At 40.4% G+C, this 18,371-nt stretch overlaps 1 protein-coding gene across 1 annotated transcript; it reads right to left on the bottom strand.

Moving 5' to 3' along the window:
- Positions 1-8,410: 8,410 nt before the first annotated feature.
- On the bottom strand, positions 8,411-18,106 carry LOC311041318 (uncharacterized protein). The gene is made up of 7 exons (XM_084086219.1): positions 17,948-18,106; positions 14,938-15,045; positions 13,662-13,736; positions 12,292-12,369; positions 11,129-11,148; positions 10,897-10,965; positions 8,411-10,800 (listed from the first exon to the last, which is right to left on the bottom strand). Exons 1-7 carry the CDS (start codon positions 18,045-18,047, stop codon positions 10,780-10,782), a joined length of 471 nt encoding a protein of 156 aa, XP_083942345.1. The 5' UTR covers positions 18,048-18,106; the 3' UTR covers positions 8,411-10,779.
- Positions 18,107-18,371: the final 265 nt, after the last annotated feature.

Genomic DNA, 18,371 nt, shown 5'->3' with positions numbered 1-18,371 from the left:
TCCCATTTACGTCCAAGGAGTGGGGAAGCTGGAGGCAGAAGGAGAGAGCTTTAGTAGACTGGTAACAGGAGATCTGGCTGACATTCCTTCCTTATCTCTACGGCCCTGTGGGGGCTCAGTGTTCCGGGGACCGCTGGGGTGAAACCAGTCACTGTGATCATAGGTCAACAGGGGTCCTGAGCCTTGCTTCTAGTCTTTATGCTGTGTCAGCGTGTGGGGGCGGGAGCCCGATACATCTCTTCAGCATCCAAACATGCACCCTTCTGCATAAGTCCAATTCTGGGATGGTCTGATATTGCTGTGATCACTGCCGAAATCCATCATCATGGTTGCTGGATCTGTGATATCATCAAGGATTCATCAGTCTATGAAGACAAAGAAAAAGAAAAAGCAGCAGGGCAAAAACCCAATATGGGACGCGGCCCAGAGATCTTCCGGCCTCTGTGATCCGTAATCATCTGTACATGTCATTATGGCAACACTTCACACATAAAGTCACACATACCAAGGTTGAGAAGCACAGAGGTGAAAAGCAAGAGGATGTCTAGAATTTAGGGGTCTATACCTATACCTAATATCTATTGTATACCTTTCTACTTTCCTTATTCAGAGTACAGGCTGCTCTTTGTGTGGGACCATGATAATGGTACATCATACTAGGGGGGACACATATAAAGGGGCATGCATAGTACTCGTGTCTATGGTGTTGCCTCTGAGAGAAACATTAACCTTGTAGTGGAAGGATGAAGCAAAACAGATGTCTACGCCTATCAACTTCTACACTAGAGGACTAAATGACCTTCCCTGACTTTTATGGAAAACGGGCAGGGGGTAGCATGCAGTCAGAGTGGCTTTTGTGAAAGTGGGCCTACTTCAATGAGTTTTTTTCTTTGAAAGAAAATAAAACTAAAACCATCAAAAACATAACGGCTCTTATCCCATTCCTAATATGTGTGGGAGAGAGTTTTGGTTTTTAATACCCTATTGGCATTTGTCTTGGATCTATGTAGAAAAACAGACAAGCAAAACAAATAAACAAAACAAAAGAAACCTTCGAAGCATTATTGAAGTCATTGAATGAGTCCTAACACTTGACTTGCCATGCAAGGGTGGTCTTCTCTGAATGTCTAAAGGATGTTGTTAGTTTCCGATCCGATTCGTGTCAGTTTCTGAATCAACACATGCCTTCAGCTATTTCTGCCCGAGTAGCACTAACAGTGATGTGGCGATGGTTTAATTTAGACACTGGTGTCTTAAGTTATGGTTTCAGCAACCTTTGTCAGGTTTGTCTTAACCAATGGCCTAGCTGGGCACGGGCACTAAGTAGCTGTGACTTATATAGCACATTGTCACTCGTTTAGGGAGAGATCGGAGATTTTGTTTCAGTGTGTTAACTGCAACCATACTACAGTAAAGAACTACAAACATGGCGACCTCTAATTAGTTACCTAAAGTCAATATGTCTATTTGGGCACCATGCTGTCATGGCTGTTGAGCCTTGGTCCATTGTCAAATAGGTTTAGTTAGAAAACAACTTACACGTGGTCTTAGGGTCACCCTGGGGGTCCCTTAAGCTATCATTAGATAGGCAGAGATGAGCACCTTGTGACAGCATTCAGCACTGCTGTCCCTGAATTGTGTCTAACAGACTTGGTCAACAGTTGGCAATCTTAGGGTGATATCATTGTTTATGACTGACCCCCTTGATGCGGAGTTGATGAGTCACGGAGGCCTGACGGAGTGATTTATCAGCGCCGCATTATAATGTCACACCTGAAATTGCCAAGTTTTGTATCACCTAAAGGGTGGGGTCTGTGAAGTGGCTTAGCATAGCGAGCCACTAAGTAGACTACATGGGCGGGAAACAGAGTACCAGTGGTCAGGGTGTCTGTGTAGACGTGGTGGGTCCCCTGAGGGCCCACATTTTAAGTTACTAATAGCAAATGGCACGGGCTTAAGATGCCACGTGGAAAATGTCAAATGTGCTTAATTTATTCTGAGCTTCAACCATTCATTAAGCTTATGACCAATAAGGAGAAGAGCTTTATTGACAGGAGCTACAAAGGAAAAAAAAAAGTATATATAGCACTAATGCATGGGTTCAATCTTAATTGGACATAGTAACACTTTGATTAAACCTGTTAGCCTTAGCATAGGTCATCAGTATCATCGTACAGCGCCTAATCTGAATAATATTGATACTGAACAGTTGCATTAACAGATGCATATGGGAAGGTATGAATTGGATTCCATAAATTGTTCAACTTGACTAACAATAGAGGATTCATACTGGCTCAAGCCAAGATACCATAGTTGACTATAATGTTGTAATCAAATTATGTAAAGTCCAACAAATCGAATGCACGTATATGAATCCTGGCCGGATCATTCTTTGACAATTTGTTTAGGACTGACATAATTGTATTCTCAAATTGGAAGCCCAACCATAAATATGTGGTAAAGTATAATATATAGTATACAATAAGGATGTTGTTCATTTAGGATTACAACAAATAAACAGGAGAATAGACTTCTATCCTGCTTAAAATGTATTTTTGTACACATAAATTTGTATTAACTTTAGTCAACGATAAATTTGGTTGGATTATACAACATGCGGAAATAGTACATTAATAGACATTCACAAATGTCTTAAATTCAATTTATAGTCAGGGTCCATGGTATTACCTGATTGAATGTTTTCATTCAATGGATTATAATAATAATGATAGGTAATGTTCAAAACTGTTCCCACCACATCATAGTCCAGTATCAAAATTATACAAGCAGCAGAGGTACTATTTAAACTAGATTGTCTGTTAGATTCGGTTTCAATCCCTTCGTTCGGGAGACACTCAGATTAAACACACTGTGGCCTTCGCCCTGTCAGTCAGGAACAGGTAGAAAACATGTGTTTTAAACTAACACCATGGTCAGCTTAGCAGCTTTGATTAAGCAGCCAGGGGCAAACAATATAGACAAAATGTACATCTTACAGCTGCGTTTTGGGACAGATAGCCAGAAAGTGGCTGGAAAAGCAATGCCACCTTCACGCTGTGAGGAAAGTGGGAAACACTGTTTTGGCGTCAATGGGCCGTGTTACGACCTTGGGTGTATAGGGATTACAACGTGTTTCAATCAATTATGAAACCACAGAATAAGCGTGATCAGTCTGCAAAATTCCCTTGGAGAGCAGGCAATTAAAAAAAAACCCTTCCATTAGCCGAGAGCCTTTTACAACAGTCCAAACTTATTGTGTCGTTCTAAAGAAGAAAGAAAGACCTTTTAACACCGCATGGGCCTGAAGTTGAATCAAGCAGTTAACTTATTAACACCTATGGGTTTTGGGTGACCACTATATTGGTTTGTATGGGGTGGTTTCTTACACGTTCGAAGTGTGCGTTCTCATACCACGCGTGCAAACCATATGCCCGCCTTACAAGCACAAAATATAGCAGACCACATAAGTTATTGATTATTATTATTTTTTTTTTATGCAGTGCCCAAAAATATATCACACAATTCCAACACTTATAAGTTCCGTCCGGGAGACTTATAGACTTGCATAAACCAAAAGGTACTAGGAATTGTTTAACCAACACCAATGATCATGGTCAGTTCAGCCGCAGTGGCTTACATGAGTTTAAAGACTAAGCACATCATTAACTGACCCAAAGGTGTGTCTTAGTTAGATAGCCATCATGGGGCGGTAACGTCACATCTGTGTGAAAATATACTACAAGCGTCAACCTCACGTTGGTTGCTATGACTACCAGTCATGCGTCATGGACAGGACCGGTTTCTTTCCATGGCGTCCCATGGAGAGGGTGCATTGTGCGCCTCACACAAAAACATGGCCCATATGTCTCATGGCATGACCTTTTGGAATAGACAAAAGTTGTTTAGTATAGCTTGCTTGGAATGTACACAAAATTAAGAGTCCCCCCTCAAAGCATTTGGCTAGGGTAGGATTTTTGGTGTTGGGTCACGGGAGGACGCGCATTGGTTTTCCGTGCGGTCTGTCTATCAAACCGTGACGCGACCTTGATTCTGGGGAATCTGACTACACTGCTATGTAGGGAGGTGCTAAGATACGGTTAGCGCTAACCATATGAAACAACATACACTCATAAAGTATAGTACAGTAGGTCACCGTTATGAAATTTGTAATGTGTTGTGATTTTTGGTGGAGACAACAAAACTATCTGTATATATCTCCCACAACTCTATCATCATCATTTGTCCGGGGGAAACTAGCAGATCAAAACTGCTTGTCCCCCATTATTAGGAAAGCAAAGAGGAGACAATGACTGAACAACAGTTTCCAACACGGTAGTTTGTGGTCTAACTGTCATTCTTGACTGATACCCAAAAACAGGTAAACTACGTCCCTTGAACTATGGCTGTTTATAAAAATCGCCATACCAACTGTTCTGGCTGTGACAGAGTATAGGGCATGACTCTATTTCTCTTGTGACAGGAGGGGACTTATTATAGCTCCAATTGTACAGGTCAGTTGGAGTAACCTGATATCTACACCTTGTTGAAGTGGTGGAGTCATGGCTCTCAACTCTACTCAATACAACTCACCTAGTCTTTTCTCAGTGCATTAATCACCTTGTGCTGGACAAATGTCTTTGTTTTGGGCACTCTCCTTTTTTTTTTTTTGGAGTGGTCAAAACAAACAAAATTGATAGCTCAATCTACTGCATGGGCAGGCAACGTAAACACTGTATCACTGAAAGGATACACTAGCGTATACGGAATTCTATTGAATGATCGTGATACTGTTACTGGATTTTTAACACTTGAGCGCTTGGTGAGCATGGCTAGGTTGCAAAAATTGCGTACGAGTGGCATACGACCAAGTACTTTTAGTTAATTAAAATATTTAATTTGGGTTTGAGATCACTTTACCCTAGATAAGCATTCTCAGACCCTTTTTATATTTATACAAACAAACTTAAAGTTAGAGGTTTGATCAATTATAGTTTTAGCAATTTATTTTTACTTAGAGAAACTAAGCCCTGGTTGAAATGAAATATTCACTTCCTATTAACATATTTCAGAAACGTTTGGGCTTTGAGTATGCAGTAGTGTGCAGTGACATTGTTTTCTCATTTAACTGGTAGTAAACAGGGTTGAAGTGGAATGCAATTTCACTCTCATCTTCCCAGAGAATCAGAGACCCGGAATAACCAAAACAACAGCATGGAACTACATCTCATACAAATTTAGGACTATGGGCCTAGTTAAGAATGGTAATCTCAGAGAAACGTGGTTTCTTAGGGAAAAAGGCAAAATGTTCGAGCTTACTCCAAAAGTCCAGACAAGCACTATTAGTGTTAAAACTCTACAGATTTAATCAACACCACACGTGAGTGCAAGCGTTACTCTAAATCAATTGTCCGTTCCTTGCCTTCTGACTTTTAAATAGTTTCTATCTCGACTCCACATTTTGATCAGGACTTGGGCAAGGTTTGACCTATAACATTGTTTAGTCCTTAATTTGAATTAAGGTGGAAACATTAAACCAATTATACTTAGGCTCCCATCAAATCATGGTGAAATTAGCAGTGGTCACCTACATTTTTTTTAAATGATAGGGCCTGTAATTTCTCCCGGGTTACATCCGGTACTTATAGTTATTCTGTCTCTTCTTTGTAATATACCTACCATATGGGATAACATATGCAAGTATAATACTTCGAAGATAAGAAAACTGGGCTTACATATATATCCTCCAGTTATTCTGTCTCCTCTTCATAATACACTTACATATGTTATCCCATATGCAAGTACATTACTTTGAAGATAAGAAACTGGGGCCACATACGTAACCTCTAGTTTTAATCGTCTGGCAACAGACTCTCATCATTTAATAGCCTAAGATTGTTTCCTAAATAGACGATTACAACTTTGAAATCATCAGGATAAAAATTAGAGAACTTAAAGTACATTACAATTTGAATCCTTATTCGAAAAGTTAAAAATGTTAACAGCAATTTAGCATGTAATTGTTTAAAATCTACACATTTTTGAATTAACCCCATAAAATGATGACTTCACGTTGAAACTCAATTCGATTAAGTCAGAACTTTGTCATAATTAAACCATCGTATGTAGTTGTTCTCTTAACAATTAACGAATCATGGCTTTAGATCGACAAAATAACGACCATGAATTCAAAATCAAATTAAATTAACTCAAAGGTAAAATTTGGAATAATCAAACAATCGCACCCAGTAGTTGCATGTCATTCATTTCAGAATTTTGGGCTCATTTGAAAGCCATGTAGCCACCGTAGGCTAGTATAAATTAAAGATTGTCCTGATCAACGTTTACTAACTCAGCTGTGTTGGGGATCAGAGGCTGAGATTGATTGAGATCAAATGGGAACTCGAATAGAAGTTTTGTCTGCGGGAATAGATTGGCTACAACCATCTTGAAACTTTTATTCAATAAATGATCAAAGTTCCTATGCTTGTCTTCAATTTAGGAGTAAGTCAACAACATTTAAGCTGATCGGTACTGATTGTCTCAGTCCTAGTACTCTACGCCACAAGTATCACAGTATCACGACATTCAACAGACATGCTTATGTCAAACACAAGCAGGGAAGGAGGAGGGGTGGTTTCTTGTCATTCATTTCCACGCCTGAATAAACATTTGGGTTTGCTACAGAGCTGAGTGGCAGAGCACTCACATGAAGTTGTAAAACTTCCCCCCCCCCGGATGACTGATGACTGGTACTCTGTTTTAGTTTCGCAAGCTGGTCTTGCACCATTTCTTGCTACTCACATAGGAGATGCCATTTTGCATTCAGTTAGAAAAACATCAGAGGTATTTTGAATGGGACACAAACACCCCCTACCTCCGGAAATAGTAGCCTGTAATTGCTACACAAATGCACTTTGAGGGACAACATCTCATGAGAAAGGAAGCCTTTTCATTCCCTCAGATTAAAGGTAGGGGCTTCACTCACCGTCCAAAGTGCTTAAATCACAGTGGGCTTTACCTATTAGTCCATAAAATTCAAGAGGGCTGTTTACTCTTTGTCTTGAATTGTTTGGAAATGAGTAGGTGTCTTATTGGAGCCCATGTGACTGAGATTTCACCCTGTAGACTTGGTCAGCCAGTCAAGATGAAATCACGGGCCAGTTGGAAAAATAAAGCAACTCATTATTTTTTATTTTTCCTTCTGGTCTGTAAGCTATATTTGGGATTCCCAGTGAGCATTAAGCATTATCATAATGATTCACTCGAATTTCCCCGTCCCTTAAGACTGTATTAAACAGCTTGAGAGGTGTACTAGAGCTAAAAAACCCGCTTAAGGTTTATTAACTCAGTCTGATCTGTAAGCTATATTTGGGATTCCAAGTGATAAGTAAGCATTATCATAATGATTCACTCGAATTTCCCCTTCCCTTTAGACTGTATTAAACAGCTTGAGAGGTCTACTAGAGCTAAAAAACCCGCTTACTGGTTTATTAACTCAGTTCAGTTTAGACCTAATTTCGCACTTGGTTATGCTTAGAAACCATTACCAAATTTGTCAGGATTAGAAGGGATCTCATTATCTAAGTAGCTAGTTTAGAAAAGTTTGAACAACCTTCAGAGTGCTGAACCCACATTTAAGCAAAACTTAATTTGTTTCCCGGGGGAGACAAAAACTCTTTTTACTGTGTCTCGCATTCGCTCCTGCCGAAACGTGGGTGACGTCAGTTTTAAAAGGGCGGATCAACTTGCACACAGATGTTATCAGCATGCGGTTTAACTCAATATTTCCAACAACTGCTTAAAAACAGTTCTTAGGAATCTTGAGGCTCTTACTTCTGCTAAATGCTACTCAACTCAGCTGTCCGTCTACTGGGGACAGCAGACCGGATTGTTTCAGCACAGATATAGTTATGATCAACTTAATTCACTAAACTTGATTACGAAAAAAAAAGAAAACAACAACAATAATTGGCCTATTATTATTGTTATTTTTACCCGAGAAAAAAAAATATGATTTTTTTTTTTTTTTTTTTTTCAAAAATATTATTTTTGATATCTCAGTGTTTACAGTATTGGGATAAGAGTCTGCCTCACACGGGGCACCACCTGTAGCAAATATGCCTACTTACTGGTCGTAACTTCAGCATGGTACAGGACGTAATAATCCATAAATCATATAAATATAATTTATGAATTATTACAATATATATAATATATTGAAACTTACGTCACTGTAATAGTAACGTGAATTCTTGTCAGACTTGCAATAAATATCCCAATAGTATTACTGTAAACAGAGAAATAAGAAATGACACACGCCTTCTTAATAACCGTAGTCTCCAAATTTATTAAGGTAAATAACTACACAAAATTGATCCAAAATGTCAATGCATTTCCTTGTACGTCATAACTAAGTGATCTATGTGTTCTTTCATTCAACGTTTAATGACAGGCTGGCGCTGTCATCAAAGGTCATGACTTAGACCTATTGTAGACCATATTTTGAGAGAGGCCGGTATGTAACACCTTCTCCATCAATATATGTCAACTAGAGGACCAGTTAGATAACTTAGAACCAAAAGCAAAGTATTAGTTCACCCACTGAAATGAGGGCTTAAGTTTTAGTAGTTAAAGTGTAACATAGGATATCGTGTGGGAGAGGAAAGAATTGAACAGAAATTAACTACCACGCTGCCTGGAAAAATGACATATCATGGGGCCCTTTAGGAAGAAAGAGACCGACACATACATACAGCCTATCATCAATTGTTTGCCATAACGTCATGTGTTCAGAGTCATACGACCTGGGAGTCCTTTTGTGACAGTCTTTTCCAGAGTCCAGTGAGCGGTCAATGTCTGCCAGGGGTACGGTGGGAGAGCTAGAGTGTCCGGGCGCTGCGGCCCTCACTCTCTCTCCCCCCCCCTGGGCCTTTGGGATCAAGTCAGGCTGGGTTGAGGAGTAGCAGCGAGGAGAAGCAGGAAGAGAGTGAGAACTGGCTGACCAGTGCTTCTTATAGTTAGAAGGAGGAGTCTCCATCCTTCTTGGCCCATTGGGGGGGCGTGTTAGAGGCAGCTGTGCGGGTGGCCACTTCCCTTATTACAGTATGAAAACTACATTTCTCTGCTAACTTTCTTGGGGACCTTCTACTACTACATTCGGCCGGATATTGGAAATCACGATGAATTTAGAATTGTCTAGGTACTAGACGTGAAGGCTTTACGTCAAATAGAAAGCAGGATAAGCATCAAAGTGTAATTAACAAGGAAAGCATCCCTTTAAAACACCAAAGTACATATTATTGTTGTGGTCACAATACAGGACAATAATTATATATATTTTAACGTCACAGAACATAACACGTAATCAGTTTATTCACATTTCTTTTGCTCACTGATACTTGTGTGTTCCGTGGGTCTGTGTGTATGATATTGTGAGCGCTTGCCAAGACATTCTTCCAGGTCATAAAAGTTGCAGGTTACATCCTTATCTTGAAGGTTCAGGACAGAGAGCGAGGGAGAGAGAGAACCAACTAGGAAGTGTGTCTTTGCAGACATTCAAGTGAGCAATAAAGGTCTCTCCTTATCTCAAAGCCTGTTGTATCCTCAGGGAATCTGTGTTCCCTCTGGATGAAAAGGGGGGGGGTGGGAGAAGATGAGCCAAGGGGTCCATTTGGTTATGACAACCGAAAATCATTTTAATTAGCTTTCTTATGTCCATACCTTGGCCGATACTACTACATATATATATACATATATATATGTAGGAAACGAAAACAAAAGGGGGATATTTACTCACAAACTATATTAATTGGTCTGTGACCCAAACATGGGTTTGGGAAACAGTGATGTAGAGAACAGTTCTAGAACCAAACATTTTACCAAGAGGAATCATTTCTGATGGTTCTTTGAGGCACCGTTAACCACCTAGCATCCCAATTTTGGGCATATCTTAATAGGCAATACGCGCACAACGCGACACATTGCGATGCGTTGTGAGCCATTATTGATTAAGAGATTTGGTGTTGAGGGAACAAGGAGCCCTGGGAGAAACCAGTTAATGAAGTGGGTTTAAGTACTAAAGGGTTGATTCTAGAACCATTAAGTTCTTGATAGTCAGACATTGTTGTGACAGTATGTTACATTATTCAGAGTTTTCAAACTGAGATTAACAATTAACGGAACAGTTTATTCTTCTCACAATCACTGGGGCACTACTGGTCCTTTCTCACCTTAATATGTGTGTTAATCAAAGTAGGAATAGAACATAGGAAACTACTACATGTAAGGTTGCTATTGTGCACTGTAAAAACACATGTATGAATCAAAATGTTATAGCATGATTGAGCATAGCATAAACAGGTGATCGTAATCTTGTTACAATTCACTGTAAAAGAAAACCTGGGAACTGCCAAAAGACAGCACCAAAACATGAAGACAATGATGACTTTGGGTAAAGGTGATGGACGCAAGGAAAGTAATCGGCCTGCTACCGAGAGGCTCCGACAGCAAACGCAAGAAGGTCATGGCATTGGCATGGCATGGACGGTGGTGGGTAAAGTCCTTGAAATTTGAATATTCCTCGTAGAAGTCAGGAAAGGTGCATGAGGACCTTTTAGGTATTTTTTAGTGTCTATGTACAAAGTAAAGTCCTGTCCTGTGGTCCTCAGATTGAACTGCTCTGTATCTTTTGGTAAAAGCTGTTGTGGATGCTCCAGAAATCGTCTGGCGTTGCAGATAGTGGGACTGGGACCCCCAGGTCTGTGTACAACATGGGCAGGTCTAGTTCATCTGACTCTGAAACTAAACAAAGCAGAAAAAAGCTGTCAGGATTGCACACAAAATCAACAGACACTTTTGATATGCAACTCTGACCAATCATCTGGCAGCATTATTTACCTGAGGAAGTGTCACTGCTGCCTTGGCTCCCAGGGGCTGCTTGGCCAGTGAATGCTGTTGTCCCAGTTGCTGAAAGAGCAATGCTAGAGTCAGTATGGTTGCATTTTGGCTGGGCATTGACCAATGTTTTGGATTAGTAACACAATCTGAAAACGCTGAATATTAGGCCAACATACCTGACAATGACAAAAGCATGCTAGTAACCAGGAAGGAGAATAAAAGCCAAACCTACCTTAATAAATTTGTTGTATTCTGGAAGATCGGAGGGTGGAGAAAGAAGGGGGAAACAAACAAACATGAGTCTGGCACGTTTAGGATGATACAGTTTTCAAATGGTGTTAGATCTCCAAGTACCTGGAGTTTTGTGACTGCACACTTTTTGTTTGTGCTGACCTTTAATTCAATTTCCATCAAGCAAATAAATGGCACTGTATTGTTTTAATCTTAGAACTTTGCTTTGTAAACCTTTTTTGTTGTACAACTTTAGTATGAAGATACTGTGTGACTCTGAAAACACCTCCAGTGACAAAACAGCAAAACATTTCTAGTCGTGGTATTGCTGACATCAACCGCTCAATGTCAGATTCACTCACATGTTTGAGTTCTATGAGGCAGATAAACATTCAATCAGCATGCTATTCATATGATATTCTACAGATTGACGTGGATCACAGGGTTTGTGACGGAGCTTGTTAACAGACTCTTCCGTGCTATTACATACTTTATTGACATACAATGATGCAGACTTGCTAAGTTTATCCCAAGTCCCATAACAGGTCGCATTGAGGGAATGAGGTAGATAAAGGAGGCAGGACGAGTTAACAAAGAGATGACGGATGGCTGGCTCGGATCTCAGCATATCTTTCTAATAAACGTTCTTGATATCTTGAAACATTGTCATTCATATGTAGCATACCATGAGTTATCATAGGAAATTACTCTAGTTCTAATCAGTTCTTAATGAATAAAAACGCATTCTGGAAGATCGGAGGGGGGAGAAAGAAGGGGGAAACAAACAAACATGAGTCTGGCACTTTTAGGATGATACTGTTTTCAAATGGTGTTTTCCAAAGCTTTATGACTGCACACTTTCTGTTTGTGCTGACCTTAAATTCAATTTTCATCAAGCCAATAAATGGCACTGTTTTGTTTTACTACAACTTTAGTATCCCTACTAGTTACAACACTAGCATGCTAACCATCCAAGCAAAGCACAAGATACTGTGTGACTCTGAAAACACCTCCAGTGACAAAACAGCAAATACATCATTTGAAGGAGAGTTTAATCCAAAACACTCTTACAGAATGAGTATTATGTAAGGTGGAAGTAAAGCCTCTGCCAAAAACAACTGTTATAATTGTTGGTATCACAGTAAGGTTATACTATAATCTTACCATGGAGGAGCAGGCTTTGTAGTTGTAGTATTGCTGACGTCACCCCCTCCATCTCAGATTCACTCACATATTTGCGATCTATGAAGCAGATAAACATTCAATCAGCATGGTGGCTCCAACTTTCTCCACAGAGGTATACATTAACGAATGAAATTACTTTGCCTTTTGCTTTAATCTAGTTTTAAAAAAGAACAGAAAAAGACCACACTTTCATAAAAACAACTTAAAGGCATGCTTAAGAAAGATCATCTTTGTGTAGCAGTAGTGGCTCAGAGCCTGATGACCTAAAAGTCTATTACCTCCCCCGGCCTATAGACGAATCCACAGAGCGGCGATCATAACTGTGGTGTCAAGCGAGTGCCGCACCGCACCGCAACACCGCAGCTACAGGCGCAGTGCTCTATGGATTTGTCTATAGGGCCTGGCAAACCCAAAAGGAGGCGTCAACATGTACCACATGGAAGCGGGGGCCATGTTTTGAGTCAGAGACTACATAATAATGGTGCTATTCTACAGATTGACGTGGATCACGGGGTTTGTGACGGAGCTTGTAAACAGTGACTCTTCCGTGTTATTACATACTTTATTGACTTACAATGGTGCAGACTTGCTCAGTTTATAAGTCCCATAACGGGTTGCGTCGAGGGAATGAGGTAGATAAAGGAGTTAGAATTTTCATCTTTCCAGCCTGGAGGCAGGACGAGTTAACAAAGAGACGACGCATGGCTGGCTCAGATCTCAGCATATCTTTCTAATAAACGTTCTTGAATATTGAAACATTGTCATTCATATGTAGCATACCATGAGTTATCATAGGAAATTACTCTAGTTCTGAATCAGTTCTTAATGAATAAAAACGCATTCTGGAAGATCGGGGGGGGGAGAAAGAAGTGGGAAACAAACAAACATGAGTCTGGCACTTTTAGGATGATACTGTTTTCAAATGGTGTTTTCCAAAGCTTTGTGACTGCACACTTTTTGTTTGTGCTGACCTTAAATTCAATTTTCATCAAGCCAATAAATGGCACTGTATTGTTTTACTACAACTTTAGTATCCCTTCATTTTTATCCCTCGATTTTGTAACCCTTTTTTCACCTGGTGCCAATTTGCTAAGTGATCCTGGGCACTACACAACTTCAGTATCCCTACTAGTTACAACATTAGCATGCTAACCATCCAAGCTAAGCACAAGATACTGTGTGACTCTGAAAGAAACTCCAGTGACAAAAGAGAAAATACATAATTTGAAGGAGAGTTTTATCCAAAACACTCTTACAGAATGAGTATTATGTAAGGTGGAAGTAAAGCATCTGCCAAAAACAACTGTTATAATTTGTGGTATCACAGTAAGGTTATACTATAATCTTACCGCGGCTGAGGCTTTGTAGTCGTAGCATCGCTGACGTCGCCAACTCCATCTCAGAGTCACTCACATATTTGAGATCTATGAAACAGATAAACATTCAATCAGCATGGTGGCTCCAACTTTCTCCACAGAGGCATACATTAATGAATGAAATTACTTTTGCCTTTTGCTTGAATCTAGTTTAAAAAAAGAACAGAGAAAGACCACACTTTCATAAAAACAACTCAAAGGCATACTTAAGAAAGATCATCTTTGTGTAGCAGTAGTGGCTCAGAGCCTGATGAACTAAAAGTTTAATATCTTCCCCGGCCTATAGATGAATCCACAGAGCGGCGATCATAACTGCGGTGTCAAGCGGGTGCCACTCTGCACCGCGACACCGCAGCTACAGGCGCAGCGCTCTGTGGATTCGTCTATAGGGCCTGGCAAAAAACCCAAAAGGAGGCGTCAACATGTACCACATGGAAGCGGGGGCCATGTTTTGGGTCAGAGACTACATAATAATGATGCTATTCTACAGATTGACGTGGATCACAGGGTTTGTGACGGAGCTTGTAAACAGCGACTCTTCCGTGCTATTACATACTTTATTGACTCACAATGGTGCAGACTTGCTCAGTTTATAAGTCCTATAACAGGTCGCGTCGAGGGAATGAGGTAGATAAAGGAGTTTGATTTTTCATCTTTCCAGCCTGGAGGCAGGACGAGTTAACAAAGAGACGATGGATGGCTGGCCTGGATATCAGCATATCTTTCTAATAAATGTTCTTGAATATTGAAACATTGTCATTCATATGTAGCATACCATGAGTTATCACAGGAAATTACTCTAGTTCTGAATCAGTTCTTAATGAATAAAAACGCATTCTGGAAGATCGGAGGGGGGAGAAAGAAGGGGGAAACAAACAAACATGAGTCTGGCACTTTTAGGATGATACTGTTTTCAAATTGTGTTTTCCAAAGCTTTATGACTGCACACTTTTTGTTTGTGCTGACCTTAAATTCAATTTTCATCAAGCCAATAAATGGCACTGTTTTGTTTTACTACAGCTTTAGTATCCCTACTAACACTAGCATGCTAACCATCCAAGCTAAGCACAAGATACTGTGTGACTATGAAAACACCTCCAGTGACAAAACAGCAAATACATCATTTGAAGGAGAGTTTAATCCAAAACACTCTAACAGAATGAGTATTCTGTAAGGTGGAAGTAAAGCCTCTGCCAAAAACAACTGTTATAATTTGTGGTATCACAGTAAGGTTATACTATAATCTTACCGTGGAGGAACTGGATTTGTCGTCGTATTGCTTTGTTGATGAGGCTCTGTAGTCGTGGTATTGCTGACGACGCCCCCTCCATCTCAGATTCACTCACATATTTGAGATCTATGAAGCAGATAAACATTCAATCAGCATGGTGGCTCCAACTTTGAAATGAAATTACTTTTGCCTTTCTCTTTAATCTAGTTTTAAAAAAAGAACAGAAAAAGACCACACTTTCATAAAAACAACTCAAAGGCATACTTAAGAAAGATCATCTTTGTGTAGCAGTAGTGGCTCAGAGCCTCTGCCTGATGACCTAAAAGTCTAATATCTCCCCCGGCCTATTGATGAATCCACAGAGAGACGATCAAAACTGTGGTGTCAAGCGGGTGCCGCTCCGCACCACGACACCACAGCTACAGGCGCAGCGCTCTGTGGATTCGTCTATAGGGCCTGGCAAAAAAACCAAACGGGGGCGTCAACATGTACTACATGGAAGAGGGGGTCAGAGACTACATAATAATGCTGCTATTCTACAGATTGACGTGGATCACATGTTTGTGACAGAGCTTGTAAACAGTGACTCTTTCAGCTTTCCAGCCTGGAGGCAGGACGAGTTAACAAAGAGACGACGCATGGCTGGCCTGGATCTCAGCATATCTTTCTAATAAACGTTCTTGAATATTGAAACATTGTCATTCATATGTAGCATACCATGAGTTATCATAGGAAATTACTCCAGTTCTGAATCAATTCTTAATGATTAAAAACTATGAACACAGTGATGTGGGCACAGATAGGCAGACTGTATGTACATGTTAAGCAGGTATCAGAATGAGCTACATCTACAAGCTGAATTACACTCTTGTGTACTACCAAGATTAATTCATTCTTATTTTTACCTTCAATTTTCTCAAAACATTAAGTCAGGTGTCTTTGAGATTGTCACATCCCGTTGATTCCCAAATATAAACTATAACTCAAACGACCATAAAACAACTGTAACAACACACTGTCCCAGCCTTTACTATTACCATAATACCGTGTTGATAATCTACTGGTTCTGTGTCAACTTCTGTGTGTGCGCAAGTGAGTGCATCCCTGAAGCTGAACAACACGCTTGGTTAATCGATAACATCAAATGAAGAATGGATCAAGAATGAACTCCCCACAATAATCGAGTAGCCTACTGGACAGCTGTCCTCCCAAAAAAAATCCAAACGCACCAATACTGTCATAACCCTACAATAACACTCTGCTGTGTTGAGAGATGGAATCAGATGTCACTTGAACTTGATACTTTTCTCTTTTGAAAAAGAACTAGACACTTTTTGGATTGTGATGACATTATCAGGGGTTTGAACTTTTTGTATTGGCCTGTTATTGTTTTAGTGTTGTTGTTATTTCTTACCCTGTGCAGGCAAATTTGTATTGCCTGTTGTATGTTGATTGATTATGTAAGTCGTAAAAGGCATTATGAGGGGCACACTGATATATTATGCTTTAAAGCCTGAAAAATCGTTTGGAGAAGTTATCCATCACAAAGCCTATTGTAATAACTCTCTGTGCCTTCCAATCACACGTCATGGTCATTTGCTGAATGCGCGAGGCTTGTACTGGCCATGTACTGAATATTCTGAATAGACCAAGGTGTCACTTGATTTGAATCCTTTGTATCCTTTGAAACAGAGGGGTGTCGTTGACCACTGTTCTGCTGAATTCAGAAAAGCCGTCCTAAAAAGGTATATTTAAAACAATTATAAGGCTATAACATTATTGCGACCGTAGGTCGCACTTACTACAGAAAGCTGCTCCAGGTGTCCGTCCGTCACTCCATCACTCCGTCACACACGTCACACTTTTGCCCTGCTCATATCTCCGCACCCATTGCCCCGATCCATGCCACATTTTGCACACACACTCCTTACCTGCCAAACTACACCCTCCAAGGACCCCCGGAGCTCCAGGGACCCCCAGCCGCCTCGGGGACCCCCAAGTGTAAAAAATGAGCACATGTGGACAAATTACCAAATGACCACCCCAACGGGGCTGCTCACGGGGCATTCCCGGGACCACCCACTCCTGGTGCTCCAGAACGGATGCAAAAGTGGTGGCGCCCCCAGTGGAGGACCCCCTGCCACTGCAGCTCACATAAAATGCCGTAACTCGGGGGCTTGCCCCCCACAAACAATCCCTCCTTTCCCCTATAAACACACTCTCTCTCCCACACCACACACACACACACCAACAGCTCTTGCCTGCACACCTTTGCTTTTGGTCTGCCATACGACTGCCTAAACCTTCCCGTTTCAATATCCTTTTCTTTCACACACTTGCACAACTGCCAGCCAAATTCATGCCACACACTCTGTGTAACACCTTGCATGTGTTCAACTTATGTCTTCGCTATGTTCTTTGCTACATGTCACTCACTGTCAAGCTGCCTCTTCAACAATAAACAACATCAAAATGAATACGCCTGTCTGCATTCTCATCAATCTCCCACTGTGCTCCCCACAACAAAATCTGTGCCAGTCGTATTTCTCAGCATTCACTCTGTTACCCATTTGCAACAGCTACACATTACACGTTTTCTGCCCACATAAACGCCACCATGTCACAGCTAACCCCACATTTAGACCACCAAACAAAACTATCCATTGCCCACACAACTAGGAACCAATCGCCGTTACAGCCCTCTTCTGTATACATGTGACCTACGGTCGCTTATCTCCCGATTAGGGAGTCTTACTGGTTCATTATAAGGAATAATGTTTTCAGACAGATATAAGAATATGAGCCTGTATTTGCCAAAGATTAAAAGGAAAACGAATGGACCAATTTCAATACTTTTTACACCCACCCTTCGTTTGTTGTACAAATGGGTGAAACAAACAAACAAACAAAAACCTCCGGTTGCCAGGGAACATGGAGGGTTTTGGTAAGAAAAATATGTTTTTCTTTTTTTAACGTGTCTGTTTAGACATCAGGTGATCTTTCACATCAGAATGTTTTATGAGGTCACCTTTCTCTTGTTCAGGTTGTAGATGTGTGGAGACATTCTTCCGGTCAGAATGCTCCAGACTGCCATGTTGGATCATCTCATCTTCATTTATAACATCCATCTTTATCCTCTTACATGCAACCTGCTGATGCTCTTCAGACTCACTATCCACATACGATTCCTTTTAAGAATAATGATCACAAGCTTATTTAGTTATGCATTTGATCTACATTTGACATACATTGATTTGATCGCAAATATAGACTAAACATACAGTACACACAGAAAAATAATGGTTCTAAAATGGTTCTTTAAAAGGCCACATGGTTCCACGAAGAACCATCACCTCCTAAAGAAACATTTTATTTAGTGAATGTTCCTCTAATGGTTCAAGAGAAGAGAACCATTATGATTCCTCAAAGAACCATTTTTGATAGTTCTATGA

This window comes from Gymnoscopelus microlampas (assembly GCF_963454915.1).
Source record: "Gymnoscopelus microlampas genome assembly, contig: SCAFFOLD_105, whole genome shotgun sequence".
Classification (NCBI taxonomy): Eukaryota; Metazoa; Chordata; class Actinopteri; order Myctophiformes; family Myctophidae; genus Gymnoscopelus; species Gymnoscopelus microlampas.
The sequence above is the reverse complement of the archived record's forward strand: the minus strand, read 5'-3'. Positions and strand labels throughout refer to the sequence as shown.

What these genes read in the sequence shown, in the direction of transcription:
- LOC311041318 (XM_084086219.1), bottom strand. Translation starts at nt 18,047, where the DNA reads ATGGATGTTATAAATGAAGATGAGATGATCCAACATGGCAGTCTGGAG. An exon ending in ACAACCTGAACAAGAGAAAG is followed by an intron (nt 15,046 to 17,947) that starts GTGACCTCATAA and finishes TCTGCTTCATAG; the next exon opens with ATCTCAAATATGTGAGTGAA. An exon ending in CAGCAGTGACACTTCCTCAG is followed by an intron (nt 10,801 to 10,896) that starts GTAAATAATGCT and finishes TGCTTTGTTTAG; the next exon opens with TTTCAGAGTCAGATGAACTA.